The 16,796-nt window shown below is 41.0% G+C and overlaps 1 protein-coding gene across 1 annotated transcript in view; it reads right to left on the bottom strand.

The window, feature by feature from the left end:
• Positions 1–1,885: 1,885 nt before the first annotated feature.
• The window catches only part of plxnb1a (plexin b1a), a 64,024-nt gene continuing 49,113 nt past the window's right edge, over positions 1,886–16,796 (bottom strand). Inside the window, exons 19-40 of the mRNA XM_023403700.1 lie at positions 15,053–15,189; positions 14,749–14,922; positions 13,615–13,849; positions 13,283–13,525; positions 12,814–12,990; positions 12,458–12,606; positions 12,164–12,264; positions 11,851–12,068; positions 11,519–11,697; positions 11,278–11,344; positions 10,711–10,857; positions 9,986–10,160; positions 9,597–9,700; positions 9,398–9,482; positions 8,542–8,714; positions 8,062–8,222; positions 7,569–7,716; positions 7,157–7,221; positions 5,912–5,987; positions 5,706–5,780; positions 4,495–4,648; positions 1,886–4,280 (exon numbers count right to left, since the gene is read on the bottom strand). Coding sequence (XP_023259468.1) covers positions 4,544–4,648; positions 5,706–5,780; positions 5,912–5,987; positions 7,157–7,221; positions 7,569–7,716; positions 8,062–8,222; positions 8,542–8,714; positions 9,398–9,482; positions 9,597–9,700; positions 9,986–10,160; positions 10,711–10,857; positions 11,278–11,344; positions 11,519–11,697; positions 11,851–12,068; positions 12,164–12,264; positions 12,458–12,606; positions 12,814–12,990; positions 13,283–13,525; positions 13,615–13,849; positions 14,749–14,922; positions 15,053–15,189 — 2,994 coding nt within the window. The 3' untranslated portion in view covers positions 1,886–4,280; positions 4,495–4,543. The remainder of the gene's footprint in view (positions 4,281–4,494; positions 4,649–5,705; positions 5,781–5,911; positions 5,988–7,156; positions 7,222–7,568; positions 7,717–8,061; positions 8,223–8,541; positions 8,715–9,397; positions 9,483–9,596; positions 9,701–9,985; positions 10,161–10,710; positions 10,858–11,277; positions 11,345–11,518; positions 11,698–11,850; positions 12,069–12,163; positions 12,265–12,457; positions 12,607–12,813; positions 12,991–13,282; positions 13,526–13,614; positions 13,850–14,748; positions 14,923–15,052; positions 15,190–16,796) is intronic.

Raw genomic sequence — 16,796 nt, 5'->3', positions numbered from 1 at the left:
TCGAGGTCTGCGGTCACAACGTTTTTTAATAGTCAAAGTTACGCTTCATTACATTTACACTAGCACAAGCAGGACATTTGAAAACTGTAACAGCAGGGTAACATTAAAAATAACATAAACATGTATTTTTTATGTAGCCCTGATTAAAATAAGCAATTACTAAGTGTTTAACAAAAGGCAAACATAAAACAATAAAAAAAAAGAAAAATCAAGTGAGGAGTAAAAATAGAAATAGAAATAAAATAAGGAGAAGGGACTAATGAAGGGTTATATTGTTTGTATTGCATTTTAATATTCAAGTTTTAATTAACATTTAAAATTTGAATGTGGTCCACTGTACAGCACGGCTTGACTTTGAAAATTAAATTCCAAAAAAACCTTTAAAGTTTTTTTAATATGGTCATAGAACATCCATACTAGTGTGTGAAAATGAAAATTATTATTATTATTATTTTTATATTGCCTCCTATAGGCTTCCATACACTGTAAGCCTCTTTAAAGTACTTTGTTGGCTGTTGTATTGCATTGCATTGGAGTGTGCAGGTGTTCTTTTTTTTTTATTCTATCCTCCTGTGTTCAGCTATTACTCTCTAATGTTGGTCCAGTCTTAAGCTGAAAAGCATGTGCTGGCTGTTACTGTTTTCCATTTTCAGCAAGCTGTAATAAGACACTTCCCACAGGAGCAGGACGGGTGTGTGTGTGCGTGTGTTGTGGAGAGACATCAAAAGACCACCTGCATGGATCTAGATCACTGGGTTAGTAGGGGATAAATCTATATCAGGTGATAAAAGAGGTTATACATCACAATGTTTTTTTGTTCCCATTTCCTCCAACGCTGGTGGAGCACAAGGAGAGAGCAGCCTCCTGCTGACCTGGAGGAGAAAATGACACACTCAAAGATTCACAACCAAAGTTCACACTCAGGTAGTCATTTTCACACATGCTAACACAGGCACACACACTCTCCCTGACCCCTCACCCCTGTCCACCACAGCCGGAAACGTGACCTGCGTTCATTTGCTATGAAGCTGCTGCTAATTTAAGACACACACACTGATGTTGCTTGTCCTCAGTTCAGCACTTGAACACACATAACACATTCAATAGCTTCAGGAGTGGCTAGATTTCACAGATATGAGATTCTATCACCTGGTATTCATACACTAGATGGCAGGTGAATGTTTAGCTATTTCTCTGCTTTACCATCTTCTTACTTACTAAAAGGCTACTTTTAAACGACATGGAATTTGAATTGTAAGGGAGCCCGACGAACCGCAGCTTGAAGCCCATGCATGGTATGGAGTTCCTCCAGCCTGGCACACTGACGACAGGAAGCAGTTAATGTGTTGGCTGAAGCTAGTGTACCCATTAGTGTCAACAAGCAGGGATAGCCTGGAATTAGTTGTGATTTACTGTGACAACACCAAGTGCAATGTAACTTTATAAATTGTACTGTAATATTTCTCTTGTTGTTTTTTTTATAAGAAACATTTTGACATGTCCTAACAGGAAAAGCTCAGGTGTAACTAGTAATATCAATAATGGCTGCATTTCATTTAGTTGCAGCACTTCTAGGTTCCTGGTATCGTGCATGTTGGTTCACTGGTTCACGTCTTTATAAGGTCAGACTCACACTCCCCCAGTCCTCCCCATAATCTGAACCCTGATGGTATCATAGTCTCACATTACACTAATCAAATCTCAGTCAGTAGCAAATCACTTAGTGTTGACTGCTTTCTGAAGACCGATATAGACTGACCTGTCAAAAGCAGCTGTAACTAATAGCATAAATAAATGCTGAGTTAAATGTAATTCTGGGTTTAGGTACAAAAAGGACAAGGTGTAATCAACACAGCGTAGCGGGAAAAGTAGCTCCAGACATTCGTTAACATTGGGACCACTTTATTGCATCACATTAAGTTGTTGTTAGGTTCATCCTATCAATTAGTTAGAGAATGCTAAAGTCAGGATTACTTAAGAACAGTTTGTATCTACTGTACAGGAAAATGGTAAAACACCAGAACTGGGCTTTGCATACACATGTAAGCCACAAGCAACACTAATGTGCATGACAAAGAATTGGTAATAATGTCTTTATAATGTACAAGGTAATCGCTTGCAACATTACAAGTCATATTTCTCTACTGCCTGTAAAATGGATGCAACATAATGAATGAGACTGAAACTGTATCAGAATTTTAAGATGGCTGATTGTGACTTATATCCTCATGTCTATCTTGAGAGTTGATCAATGGATAAAAAAAATTTAAAAAACACCATAAGGTACAAAATTGACAAAATTGGAGGGGACATAACCAATATTATTTTAAATGTCCAAAAATAATAACCAACAACAAATGCAATAAAATAAATAAACAATAAATTAAATTGGAAAAAAACTAGGAATAGACTTTCACATATGGCATCACAGAGCAACAGGGAACACAGGCACCTTTGTTTAATAGCCATATTGACTGATTGAAATCTTTAGAGAAAGGGGAGCAATTTATATAAGATATATGTAAGAAATACAGCTTTGCACTGCCGTAACACTGCTAAAATGTGGCGTCATCCAACACCAAACAACATGAATGCAAATTAAAGCTTCAAATCAGGGCATAGCTGTTTTGTCGGTGCAAAACTTTTGTGTGAAAACCTGATATCTAGCAGCAATCCTGCTCTAACAACCATCCAACAGAGGCAGCAGCTTCCTCAATTTCCTTCACCGTGAAAAAGGCCTTTACACTGAAGGGTCTTAGTTAGAAACTGAATTTATAGGTGGAGCTGAATTAACTGCAATGTGGACTTAGAAGTAGTCAAATGACGATGGGGAAGAGAAAACAACTCACACGAGTAAAACAAAATGTACATGTATATTATAGACAGTAGCCAAAACATCTTAGAAGTAGGAAGATCAAACCTGACTTAAATAAAAGAAAATTATTTTAAAAAATTTATTGGACAAAGAAATTGAAATAAATCTATAAAATGCACATAATGTATATAAGAAAAAATTGTATAAATATGCAGTTTAATTCCACATTATTATATTTCACTGTCACCTCAGGATAGATGGTCCATCAAATAGAATTGTTTTTCTAAGCTTTTCTATGCTTGACCCAATTTTTATATTTACAAACAAATAAATCACATATGCGTGGAAGTAAAATATATTACACAAATAGAAAACAAACTCTGCTGAAGGAAAATAAATCCGGAAGTGGCAGAGAAGGATAAAATAAATTATGTGGAATTCATTTATTAGATACTTATTCCTCAATTCCTTTGTGCATTATTTTATATTTGTGCATTTATTTTCCAATAAGTCAGGCTTGGTCTTTCATGAGTGAGAAGATCTTTTTTTTTTGTTTGTTTTTTAGCTGAATTAGTAAAGATTACAGAAGTGCTGTTACCGATTTTGTCTACATGTAGTTAAACTTCATGGTTTTCTTAAGGACGGATCAGTTTGTGAGTTTAGCTATAAGCTCTGCCAAAACTTTCTTGGGTAATACAAAATAAAAGAAACATTACCTGGGGAAAAAAGAACATTCACAATAGCAGTAGGTCACCATGAAAAGCAAGTTGAGAGTATTCATGTACTAGGTCCTCAACAAAATAAAAATCAACACTTTTACAAAACACTGGTTTTCAGTTCAAACTACATGAGGCAGGATCTATAAATTACAGTAAAAGGTCAACTGGAGATGTGAAGCTTAAAAAAAGAAAAAAAAAAGAAAGTCTATCTTGTTTACCGTTTACACAAAACAACAAAATGTCCGACAACAGCTAACTGAACACGCACAGAGTAAGACTTGGTAGAATGATTTAAGGAAGCTAAAAGCAGAATGAGAAAAAGGCGCCTCAGGCCTCCACAGCACTTCGCCAGTGTCATTATCTGTTTGTCCTTCGTGTAAGACTTTGAAATGATGCGGTAAAAATTCCACAGCTCCAAGTTCAAGTCCTCCTTTTCCCTTTTCCTCCTCGTTTCAACAACCAGCCCAACCTACAGCAGCCGTTCCTCAGCAGAAGACTAATAAGCGAAGCTGTAAACTTGCAGGAATGCTCTGTGCAGCTTGTCAACAAAGTCCAACAACATACATCGAGTCAGAGGAAAAACAAAAAGATCTCTTTTCATATTGTGTTTCCCTTATGTTTGAATTCAATGTGGGGAAATCCTTATTAGAGGTGTCACAGTTCAGAGGAAGTGCCTTTGCCTTGATGTGCTTCGTTTCACATTTTTCCCGCTCAGAGCAGTGCTCGTTTCCTCCCTGTGTCAGGACCTGTGGAAATTTCAAGGGAGTATTACTTTACCTCCTGCACACAGGTCAGGAAACATGGATCTTCTTAAGATACTTTCTCCCTTCATTAAAAATTTGTCTGTCAAAATGACAACAAAATTATGGTATGTGCCACAATGTTCCTCTGTCCTGCATTGTCTTAAAAAAAGAAAAGAAAAAAAAAACTTTTTCTCCAGGAGACAGAACTGTTTCTCACTACTGTCCTCTCTTCAAGGTTAAAGGAAAAATCCGCCCGGTCCTCGGGGTCATAGGTCTGTGACTTTGTTTTCTACAGCAGCGGCAATCTGTTGGAGCCTGTAACCAAGCTGCATCTTCTGAGCTGTGGAGTCCTCCTCCAGAGCTGTGATAATCTGACAGGAGGGGGGAAAAAGGTGGATGATTTGCAAGGCATGTTGTCATCCATTTATAATGTGAAAGGTAACAGCTGAGGGAATATGAGTGACATCTCTGCAACTGTTTGCTAACCCCTCCCCTACATTAGCATTATTACAGGGGCTATTTGTAAGTTTTTCTCTGGCATCAAACGTTGTTTCTTGCCGGGAGCAGGTGGTGGTGATAGTCACATGACAAGAGCTTCATGCATCGTTGTGTTTACAACATAAGAGGTTATAGTACGAGCAGTGCTACGTCTTCGCGGCACATTGGAGGCTACAGTGAGTCGCTATTGTAAAGTGCAGAGAGAGGGGCCGGGGCTAGCTGGTTAGCGTGCTAATTTCAGTAGACGAAAAGAGATGATAGAGACAAGAGTTAACATTAGTGTTGCTTCCCACCTCTGGAGACGGATGTTGGTGAGTAAAGGAATGAAGTTTGATGCTGAACTCGCAATGTTTCTTCTAGACTGGTAGGTAAACAGCTGTTATTGCTATGGTGGCTATGTAGGAATAGCAAAACTTACAAATAGTTCCTTTAACTTGGTACAACAGGCTTGTCAAGCTTTGGATTTAGGGACGTTTACACTCCGGCAACACCAGCCAACGTTACCCGAGTTTGCTTTACATTCCCCAAACTCATTATCAGAGCCTTTTCTCTTCTAATCTTAAAAGTGAAATGGTTGGAAATTAGCTATATAAACCAGTCATGCAACAAGTTATTATGTTATGTTATTATGTTTTCCTTATCATACTATAATATTGGGACTAGCTAGCATGATATCATATATCTAGCCACCAAGTGCATAGTTAAGACCATCTTCCATCTGCCATCGTTATCATTATAAACTGTCGACATGGCGACAGTAATAATGGGGGTGGGGCTGATCAAACAGTTTTACATATTACTATGTATCTACCGTGTTACTGTATTTTACTGAGCTTAAATGATTTGTGAATGTAAACGGAAGTAAAATGCATCTCAACTGCAGTGCAAGAACCCAGACCAACAGGCATGTTTTTGTTTTGTGGTACTCACTTGATCATAGTATTTGTTGATGTACTTATACAGCTGATGTAGAGCAACAAGGCAGTTGACCTCAGCAGCATAATTCTGTTTTTGGGGGGAGTAAAAATGGAGAGGTGAAGAAAGATCAGGAGGTGGAGGCTGTGAAAAACTGCATTCTTTGCAAATTTCATTTCAAACTCTACAACTAGCTTGTTAATCAAGAGCAGGTAACGTACATGGGAGAGCTCTGCCAGAGCTGAGTTCATCTCCTGGTCACTGGCGGAGATGGTCTGACGGATGTCTGCGTAATACCTGAAGAGAGAGGGAAGGAAAGAGGAAAGGGGGAAAAAACTGCATGTAAATATTGATGAAATCAACTTTTTGTATTTGCATTTTATTATTTTACGGTAAATAACGTACACCTTGAATTTGAAATCTAACGGTAGTATTTTACAGCAGCTGTTATACAAAGCACAGAAATCAGAGCATGGAGAGTATGTACAAACAAACTGATGTAAAACTATACAACTCACAGCAGAGGATGTTTTCCTCAGGGGCCACACTCAGTCAGAGAGAGACAAACATCGTTGCATGATGTTTTACTCACTGAGCATGAAGACTAAAGCTAAAAGTCGCTTTCCATGTATCATCCTTGGAATTCATAGTTTGCTGAATGTTAACGCAGTGTTCAGTCATGTCATATTAACGTATTCTTCCAAACCCAGCATTTGTACAGTATGTTTGTGACCGCAGCTTTGAAGTGCTCAATATCTATTAATATATTAATGGCACATATTTAATTTATACTTTTAATGTTGGCCAAGGGCTCGCATTTCATTCTCAACCCTACAGAACCCAGCTCGCCTCCATCTCCCATCGCCATTATGATTCTTAACTTTTTATTCCCTTCAATCCCACACACACATAAATAATTACTCCAGCCACACATTTCGCTTCACATACAGCGCCACTTTAACGTAGCGCACAGTGGGTTTATCAGAGCTTTTTTTTTTTTTTTGCAAAGAGAGCAGTGACACAAATATTAAACTTGCGAGCTGTAAAAACAAAATCAGCTGAAAGACGGTAAAATGCTCCGTACAGCTTAGAGGAATCTGTGTATTCATCACTAGGGGCGATTACATTACACATAGGAACTGTTTCTATTGTCAATATAAACTATCGATAATATCAGATTTAAATATAAGCTGGGACAATGCAGACGAGGTCTAATCTTGTTTAGAGAAGCCTTAATACATCACCAGTGTAATCTGCAGGGTCTAATGTGCAGCAGACAGTCGTAAGTGTAGCAGTCTGCTCTCAGACCATCCATGCATGGAAGCCTCGCAGGCTTAGTCTACCCTCTGTCTAGCACTGACAGATTGTCCTAGGCCTCACTCTCTCCTTCCTTCTCTCCCTCCTCGCTCTTCCAGAGTGTTTTTTATGCCTGAGGTCAGTGAGGCGACTGGCTGCCATGCTCTTACCTCTCCACCATCTGTTTGTAGCGCGGGATGTCTCTGGCATACAGCAACTTGTTGATGGGGGAGTCCTATGCACGGAAGATAAATGGAGAAATGTGTTCTGAATATCACATAAGACAGGTAATATATGCACCAGGTACAAGACAGCTTGAGGGCTCATTACTGCCGTTGTCCTATTATTTGGTTTTACACGTTTTACAAATTCCAATTTGTAATGTCCTACAATATTAATGCTGCACTTGCATTGTGATTAACTACCATGCAGTAAATTAACTCTCATTCCCGTCCTTTCCTTTATCCATATATACAGCGAACGTATTGTATACCGTGTAGTCAAGTCTTTATGGATAAGTTTGTTTAATAGCAGAGCCACAGCGGTGCAGAATAACACAGTGCCCCGGTGTGGTCAGCTCACCCGTCCCAGTTTGTGGTCAGCGATGGTGCAAGAATCCATAAAGGTCTGGGCGATGACGGACAACACAGCATCCACGTGGTCTGAGGTCTGCACGTCAAAGATGAACTGTGGGTTCTTAAGGATATTGATCCAGAACCGCAGCGGTAAACTGTTTGGACAGAAAGGAAAGAGGACGATATACGCAGGAACCTTCGGAAGATGTAACTGATCTAAACTGGTCTGGTACAGTCCGTGTATTTCAACTGTATCTTGTTGATTTTGATGAAACACAAATATGGTATATAAAACTGTTTTCCATATGTTCTGTGTGGGTGGGCTTTACTGGAACAAGATGTTCTTCAACATTTGGATGAAATTCTATTGGTGTGTGTTTATAACTTTTCTCAGATGGCAGCCCACCAGAAGTTGGCCTGTGACCCATTTCTTCCCTCTAGCGCCGTCTCATTTTACCCAAACTCCTTGTAAGCTGCTGCTGCTGCTGCTGGCCAGTTACCTGTTGGTTTTCCAGATGTGGATGGTCTCGGGGTCCGTGATGTTGTGCTGCAGGGCCTGCTCATCCAACAAGTCAAAAAAGTATTTGACAGCCAGAGGTACAGGACGACTGGTGCTGAGGATCGCAGTGAATAAATCATCCACAAACTTCTGCAGTGTGCCCTGAGGAAGAGCCGAGAAAGTGAAAGAGATGAAACGACAATTAAATAAAGAAAAAATGTTTCGATTAAAGCAGCACTCGACCGACTTCACACATGATCAGTTTATGTGCCATAAGAAGAACTGTGCTGTGAAAAACAGATGTATAATGTCCCTGGAGGAGCTTTGTCAAATCTGACAAAGTAACCCTGATGATTTTATAGTGATGTCATCAGGGTTATCTCATTTCATTGAAAGAATGTGGTCATGTAGGCAAAACCTTTTCAAATACGAGCCGAGTGGCACCGTTACCAATGGATACGATTCGCATCATGTCCGTTACCTTCATGGAGAGCAGTCGTGTGAGGTAGATCTCGGGGATCGCCTTGGCTCTCTCCCCGCCCCTCTCCCTCAGACTGCCCCTCCTGTGTTTGGGCAGCTCGGACTCCTCGCTGGCTTTCACCAGATGCCAGAGCCGCACTCCTCCCTCCTCCCCATCGTCCAGCATGGGGGTCTCTGGTAGGAGGGGACAAACAGTCGAATGAGTATATTTTGGTTAGCTCGATTGAGTACCACTGCAAGCTAAGAAAAATTAAACAAAAACTGAGGTCAAACTTAGGTTGTTTGTTCAGCTAAATTCTCAGTTTTATAATCATTATGATATTTACAGCCAAAAATTATGCAAAAAAGAAAAAAAGTGATGCTTATTTCACATGCTGCTTTTCACTTCATCCCATCCACTGAAACATAACATACTATATGTATACACAGTCAAACAGCGTCCTCTCCTGGTTAAACAGCTGACTGCATGAACATCTGCACTGATCATTTGCTCCAGCAGTAATTAGACCTGGATACAGCTGCTTATACATGCATGAAAAAAATGTGGATAAAAAAGCATCTACACTGAATTCAGTGTTTGTGACTAATTGTTTTCTGCTGCCATTTATACTCCTCATACATATATGAATAAGCTTAGCATCTCATAATGTGTATGTATATATATATATATATATATATATATATATATATATACACATATATACACTACTGAACTAAAAACTATTAAGGGTACACCTAAGGGTCGACCATGGACAATCACGCCACTATGGCTCCCTAGAAGTTCCTCTTTATATCTGTGTATATCTGAATAACACTAGTGTGTGTTAAATCTATAAGAAAAAGTGCAGGAGACTTACTTTCTCCGGGCATGTAATCATGGCTGTCATGGAGGTGATGTTTGGTGTTCCTGGGGACGAGGGCAACCGTTGCTCCATCGGGGACCTGCAATACACAGTTGCATCACAACTTTCAGACCGCGGGATACACAGCTTTCTTCTGCACACGCATGGATGAATATGTGTGTGTACTGTATGTTTGTGTGTGTCTTGCACCGACCTTGTAGTGCTGCAGTGTATTAAGGCGCTTCCACGATCCTTGTACAACTGATGTCAGATCCTCATCGGATAGGATGAGGTGACCTGCAACACCTGCACGCCACTCTGGAGGGAAATGTGTTTTTGTAACATCAAGCAAATGCGTATTTGTACAGATTTAAGACTCTGCTGTTACAGCACAGACATATATGACACATGTTGTTCCAAATAACAGAGGAAATAATCAATTTAACTTTTGATCTCTTTTATTAATTCAGGTGCACGTGGAAAGGCCTGGTATTCTTGTATGTTTTGAATATTCACAGTCAAAATGAAAACTCGCCCACAGGTTAATGTGACGTCCTGCCCACTTATCACTACACTCAGTTGCTGAGGAGAAGCGTGACTCACCAAGATGTAGTGAGTCAATGTGTGGCCTCTGGGAGAAGGACGTTCCCTTCCAGGTTTGTTCCAGGAGTTTCTCCTTCACTTGGGTGATGGTGTCGCAGTCCAAGACTTTGGCAGGAACCGTCTGGTTAGTCGTGCCTCCGCTGGCTGCCGCGGCTGGCATCACGACATTTAGTGTCTGGACAGATGAACAGAGGAGTTACTGATAGAAATGTTGAACTGTAATACATATACTACTCTGCTCTGCATTATTTCTGTTTCAGTGTTTGAGTGTCCAGCTGTGTACAGATGTCCATCCTGGTTTGAGTGAACTTTGTCAGTGTAATTTAGTCATTCAAATTTGAAATATATATATATTTTTAAAAGTGGTTCATAAAGTAAAATACAGGATTCGTTCAACTGTTCTGTTATTTTTGTTGTCTGGCACAAAGTTAGTGATATATTTTACATTTCCATTTTGTTTGGAATTAAAAAAAAGTGCTGGTAAAGGTAGAATTAACAGTATTAAAACTAAGTGCCAAATACACAAACTTAATGTCATCAAAAATATGGAAAAGAAAAGAAAAACATGTAGAAATGTTTTTTTTTTTTTAGTAATGTATACAATTGATTTTCTTGCTTGTATGGTCATGACTATAGATCAATATATAACAAACCAAACAGGAGACACAGACTTCCCCCCGCCCAACACTGACACTGCGAACCGGTGTGTGTGTGTGTGTTCTCACCAGTGTGCGGTACTCCACGTCCTCTCGGAGCAGCCGGTTGTCATTCAGCGTGTACTTGGCTTTTCCTGTCACAGCATCCACAGGTCCTTTGTCCACCTGGTGCTTTATTGCTCTAAACAGCATGTAGAAGGACTCCCCTGCCGATTCCTGGTCAGGCAGAAAGATGGAAGGTCAACAATGTCCTAGCACAACAACAACAACAACAACAACAACAACATTTTATTAAGAGACTTTAGATGAGTGTCCTGACCAAATGGTCTCTGTTGACCTCTGAGAGTGGAAGACACCGCAGTGATGAGCTGAATTTCATTTGTGTTGGTTTGACTGCAGAGTCTTTGTGACACATGTTGTAAATTCAGAGTGTTTCTAACTTAACAGATGTGTCCTTTGTTTATTATCAAATTATTGATTTGTGCAAAAAAAAAAAAAAAAAAAAAACAGCAACAAAGTCATAAGTTTTAGTAGGAAATAAAAACAACAAGACAACACATAATAATACAGCTGTAAAGACTGTTAGCTATATCATTAGTGGGTCTCCTCAATCAGGTGTGAACAGGATGAACATACCCTCAGAAAGGTGAACAGACAAATGGACATCCAGTTCGTCAGGAGCTTCTCAACCACAGATTCAGTTCTGGAGAAGGGAAAGAACATGTAAACAAATCATCTAAATACTTTAGTGTCTGTCTGAAAACATAAGGTCTTAACCTTGCTCTATATGAATGTGAATGTACGTCATGATTTGGCGCTATAGAAATAAAGTGAACTGAATTGAACTACTGAGGATAAACTTGATTGTCTTCCTCACCTCCTGAGCATCAGTTTGGGGTTCTTGGCCACGTACTGCTCCACTAGATCGTTAAGCAGCGTCTTCAGGATGTCTGTGAAGTACTCCAGTTTCCCGTGCAGAGCTACAGTGAGCAGAGAGGCCACGTAAGCCCGATCCCGGGGGGAAAAAGTCCGCTGGACCTCCAGAGTGTGAATAAACTGGAGAGACAACGGGAATAAGAAGATGTGAGTAAAAACCAACTTGTCTGCCTTTAACAGCAAGTCAATGGGAAAAGTGGTGTTTTTCAGTTTATACACGAGAAACAAAAAGGTTTTAACATCCTCAAACAAATCAAACAAAAACTGGCTGACCTTGGTGAGAAAGAGTTTACTGTTGAGCAGGTTGGACAGCTGAACCAGCCCTTGCTCCACAGTCTGCCGTCGACTCTCAGGAACGTCCAGATCTCGCCTCAGTGGTGACTCCTGGTGGCCTGGGAAGAAAATGCGCTCGGCATACGCCCGGTAATCCAGGAATGGAATCCCTGAACCCACCAAGTCACTGGACATGTCCATCATCTCTGTCATCAGGTCTGGGGGGGTGGGGTGAAGGTGGTGAATTAACAAGCCTCACTTTCAGAGCTGATGATATTTTCTAGAGGTTAGTAACAGAAGGTTGGGATCGTACCTGTGAACTCCTTCTTACAGCGGTCTCTCACACTGGTCTCCAGGTTCTCCAGCTGAATCTGCACCTTCTTATAGTCCCTCATGGCCTGTTTGCTCTTCCTCCTGACAAACACCAAACAACGCATAGGCAACATTTAGGTTTTACAAACTACTGTGTCAATAAAAAAATAACTTTTTTATGAATGAAAATCCCATTTTCAGGTAAAAAACCCACAGAAAAATTATAACCGGTTGAGGACAATCTGGTTAGGCAGAGGAATTAAAAGTGAAATAACTGAGAAGTGTAAGTGTTTACCTGTATATGAGCACTATGATGAGCACAATGAGAGCCACTATGGAGGCTCCAACCCCGACTCCCACCTGGGCCTCCAGAGGAAACGTGGACTGGGGCTGACTGTCATACTGCACCCGGCCCAAGGAGAAGTTCAGGTTCCCCATTCTCACCTGGAGAGCGCAGAGACGAAACGTGTTGGTGTGAAACAGTTAGAATTCAATGTTGAGACAGTTTAGTATGGCAAACACACACTGTTGTTCCTTTACTGACTAAACCATTATTCTCCATCTGTTTATTCTCACCAGGGGGTCTCTGCAGTCGGGTCACGCTGAATGCAAACGTGCACTGAGTTTGAATTTTCTCTAACATTCACTCACCGTGAACTCAGGCAGACTGTCCAGGCCATCCTGCTTCTTGCTAGCTGCCACTGACGGCTGCTGGGCTGGCGGTTCACAGTACAAGTGGTTGTGGGTCAGGGTCTTGACCGAACACACCCCCTCCCCTATCCGAGCCTCCACCTCGTGCTTGTAGATGGCTAGATCCAGGTTCTCTCCCTAGAAGAGGAAGAAACAACATGAGGTCCTGCAGGAGACTCACTCGCAATCCCACAATCAGTCTAATATTGGGAGTGGACAATGTGTTTTTGAATTTCAACTACACTAGAAGTGTCACATCAGTTTGATTAGTCAGAATCTGTTGTTCTAAACTCGGACCCTTACAACTGATCTTAGATCAGATCATCTGCACTATTCAGGGCGTGTTTGGGGAAGTGTCGGTAACTTTAACACACTGAGTAAAGAGAAGAAAGTCTCAGCTGTAGATGTATAAACGAGTATTGACACCCACCTCAACAGAGATGATGCTGCCGGGTTTGTGGTGGTACGGTTTGCTGGGGTCATTCTGGTTCAGCGAGTAGAGCTTCGGGTTGGACTCATAGCTGAAAGCTTCATTCCCCACAGTGCTGAAGTCAAAATGGAGGCTGTCCAGCAGGAAATGAACTTTGACCCCGGCTCTCCTGGCCTCTGGACCCACCGCCGGGGTCGGACACATGATGAGGGAGGAGCTGTTCACCGTGCAGCGAGACTCGTACTGGAGGAGAGTACAGGAACAATGAAATGATAAAAAACACACGCCATAGGATGATATGTTTATCTCTCTGTGTGATTATATATCCACACCTGTTTGACATGACAGAGCGCCCCCTCAGGACAGTCTGCGTCTGGGACGATCCTCCTCCATCTCCTCAGCGGACCCTGGCGATCCTGTCCTCTGGTCAGGCTTTCCTCATTCCTCCTACTGATGCTCCTTCTCCTCCTGGGAGGGAGAGTATCAGGAGGACTGAGGGTGACCCGCATTTTAGGCTGTTGGACCACATCCAGGTTCTGACCGGACACTCTGATGAGCCTGCCTCCACTGCACAGGAGTGACAGAACGTCTCATGTTAAGTTACTACTCTCTTTCTATTGTTCGTCATAGTTTAAGCGTTGATATGGCACACTGCCGCTTTCAAAAAACATAGTTGATTGATACCAGTATATTTTTGAGATTTCTCATTTTGAAACAGCGGACGCTTCATTCAATATTTAAATCTTCTGATGTGGCGTTGTCATCTCACAGGAGCCTTATTAACCGCAAATGCTTTTCTGCGCAACAAACAGGTTCCGGGTTTATACATTAAAGTCACTGGGAACAAAATGGCCGAGATCAGGGCGAGTCCAGCAGCATCAAAGCTGCCGCTACAGTTTTATATTCAGCAGTAAAAATCCAAATATGGCCTCCTCTGGAGAATCACAATATGCCTTTGTAGTAGAATTAGGGGGAATTTTCAGTTTTACATTTGCATTGGCACAGGTGTGGAACTTACAGATGTAAATAAAAGGTGACAAATAGTAGTGAACCATAAATTCAAGGCCAATAAATAAGTAAATAAGTAAATAGTGAGTGTATTTGGGTATAGGCTTATGTAGTTGTTGAATTATTCTCTTTGGAAGTTCTGCTTCACAAAGGTGGACTTTTTCCACTCAAGGTTTCAGGTTTCACTCAAATGGCCAATTAAAGAATAAAATATCATAAAAATGTGTTCAGGCATTTTCCAATAGTTAGATTGAGTTTGAGATATATATGTGTGGAATTTAGTTTAGTCCAGTGGTCCAGCTATTTTAAACATATAGAAAATTATCTTTCCAGAAACAGTGTCATCGTTACTCGGGACAATCCACACAGAACATAATGTCAACAGTGTTCAGTGGAAATAATAAAGAAATAGTCCTTATATAAAAACCATTAACAGTGCCCCCATTCCACCACTGCACCTGAGAAAGCTTTTGGACGGAGCAGCAGTCGTGATGTTGGGGTTGGGGGTGTAATGATACACCAGACCCTGCAGGTGGCGCTCTGCCCCACCAAACCGCACAGTGATGCCGTGTTCTCCAGTTCTGTTGCTGCCTTTGGTCAGACAGCTGATCTGATCCTCATGGATGTTCAGCCTGAGTGAAAAACGTTTTACATTTTTATCCAATTTAAGGAAATTTTCTCCCGCAAACGATCGTATAAAACAGTTGAATGCATCATCTGTTTACATGATAATGAAGTTCATGGTTAATTAGAGGCACTTACACCATACACGGAATTCCTCCAATCAGGACGCTGACTTCACTTGGGTGTCCAGTCCTCAGTCTCCGACCTCTGATGGTAAGAGACGAGCCCCCCGCCTTGGGCCCTCTCTGGGGGAAGATGCTGCTCAGTACGGGATCCTGATAATGAAGAGACGAGGATAAGAAGAAGAGAAACAAAGGATGAGATGCAAAGATGAAAGAGAGAGAGAAAAAAAAAAGTATAATCAATAATCTGATACTAAGCAGGGTGATTTATTGGCAAGATAAATAAGACACCAGGGCATTCTGGGAAACACTAGAGGGTTGCCTCACAGGCAGCCAGTAAAACAATTAATCTGCTTGTCACTTGGGCCAATTAATTAAGACTGTTGTCAAACCTACAGACCTTTTACAGTAATGTAATGTAGGAGATGAGTTGCAGCGGTCCACTTAACATTTCACACGGCACAAGCTCAAGTGAAACCTAATTAACAAAAGCACATCGGAGCTGTCGTTTCTTTGATTAGTCAGAAATCAGCAGAGAGCACTTTTTTTATTTCTTGGATGAACAAACGTGGACATTAAACATTTACATTTCTGGACTGTTAAAACCATTCATTCATTCTTGGTGCTTCCCTGAAGTTGTACTCGACTGCTGACAAATCACATTTGTATCACATTCTCCTAATGAGGCGGTTCAGGATTAAGTTTTTAAAGAATACCAAGGGGACCCCCGTCTCAGCGAGGTCTTGGTCCGTCTGCTTTGGTCCACACCCAGGAGTGATTACTGTGTTCTCACATACAGAACGTAACTGGAGCAAACTCAGGGGAAAAACATGCCAGAAATCAAAACAACTGCTGCCTGTGAACTGGGTTTAAAAAATACCCTGGAGATGTCTTTGTTTTCAAAATGCTTGTTTAATTGCTCCTGTGTAGTTATAAACTCCTGCAGGGCCGAGGCGGGCGAGCTGACAGGGTGTTTGAGTCATTTTTGGAGATAATCAGAGCGTCTACATGTACTTCAGTAACAGGTTGAAGTTGGCTTTCTGCTGTAACCTGATTTAACACCATGTAAACAAGGAACCCTGTTTTCCTATTTGCGGTAGGGATTTAGAGAAACGTGATTTCCCCTGATAGATTTCTATTTGAACAAGAAAAAATATGTGTAACTGTGTTTTAATGTCCCTCCCTAGACATATTTTAAACTATGTAAAAATACTCTGCTATGATTAATATTTTGTTTAACATGGTTTTCCAACCTAAAAAGTGACCCAAAAAAAAGTGAAACTGGGGCTGGAAGCAGATCTACGCTTACTTCCTCATTGAGATTTCTGGATCAGGCGCCACCTACCACCGCTGCTGCTTGTGCTACGCTGACAGGTGTAAGAGCAGAGAGCATCAAGACCATCAAGAAGACCCAGTCTCAGATGAGGAGTCAGACATATCAGAACAGTTAGCACAGTTAGCATCTTTTATTTGTTTATGTTGTTAGTTAGCTTGTAACTGGCAGTGACTGACACAGTGTTAGTGGTTGTGCTAATGCTAACTCTCATTATCTGTACTGTTTTGGGTTTATTTTTGCCCCGCCCCCACGAGTTGACAGGATTGGTTGGGTTAGGTTGTATGAGGTATGAAACCCTGGCTCTCTGAATCTGTTTTTATGAGACTGTCATTGTTTCACTGCAGTTCCAAGGTAGAAATGCACAGTCATGGCACGACTGATTATTTCTCTCATGTTTTGTCTTGTATTATATAGAAATTTCAAA

Source organism: Seriola lalandi, unplaced genomic scaffold (assembly GCF_002814215.2).
Source record: "Seriola lalandi dorsalis isolate HSWRI2012SDOR001 ecotype SW California unplaced genomic scaffold, Sedor1 jcf7180002054178, whole genome shotgun sequence".
NCBI lineage: Eukaryota > Metazoa > Chordata > Actinopteri > Carangiformes > Carangidae > Seriola > Seriola lalandi.
Note: the sequence above shows the minus strand (reverse complement) of the source record. Positions and strands in the feature narration are given on the sequence as shown.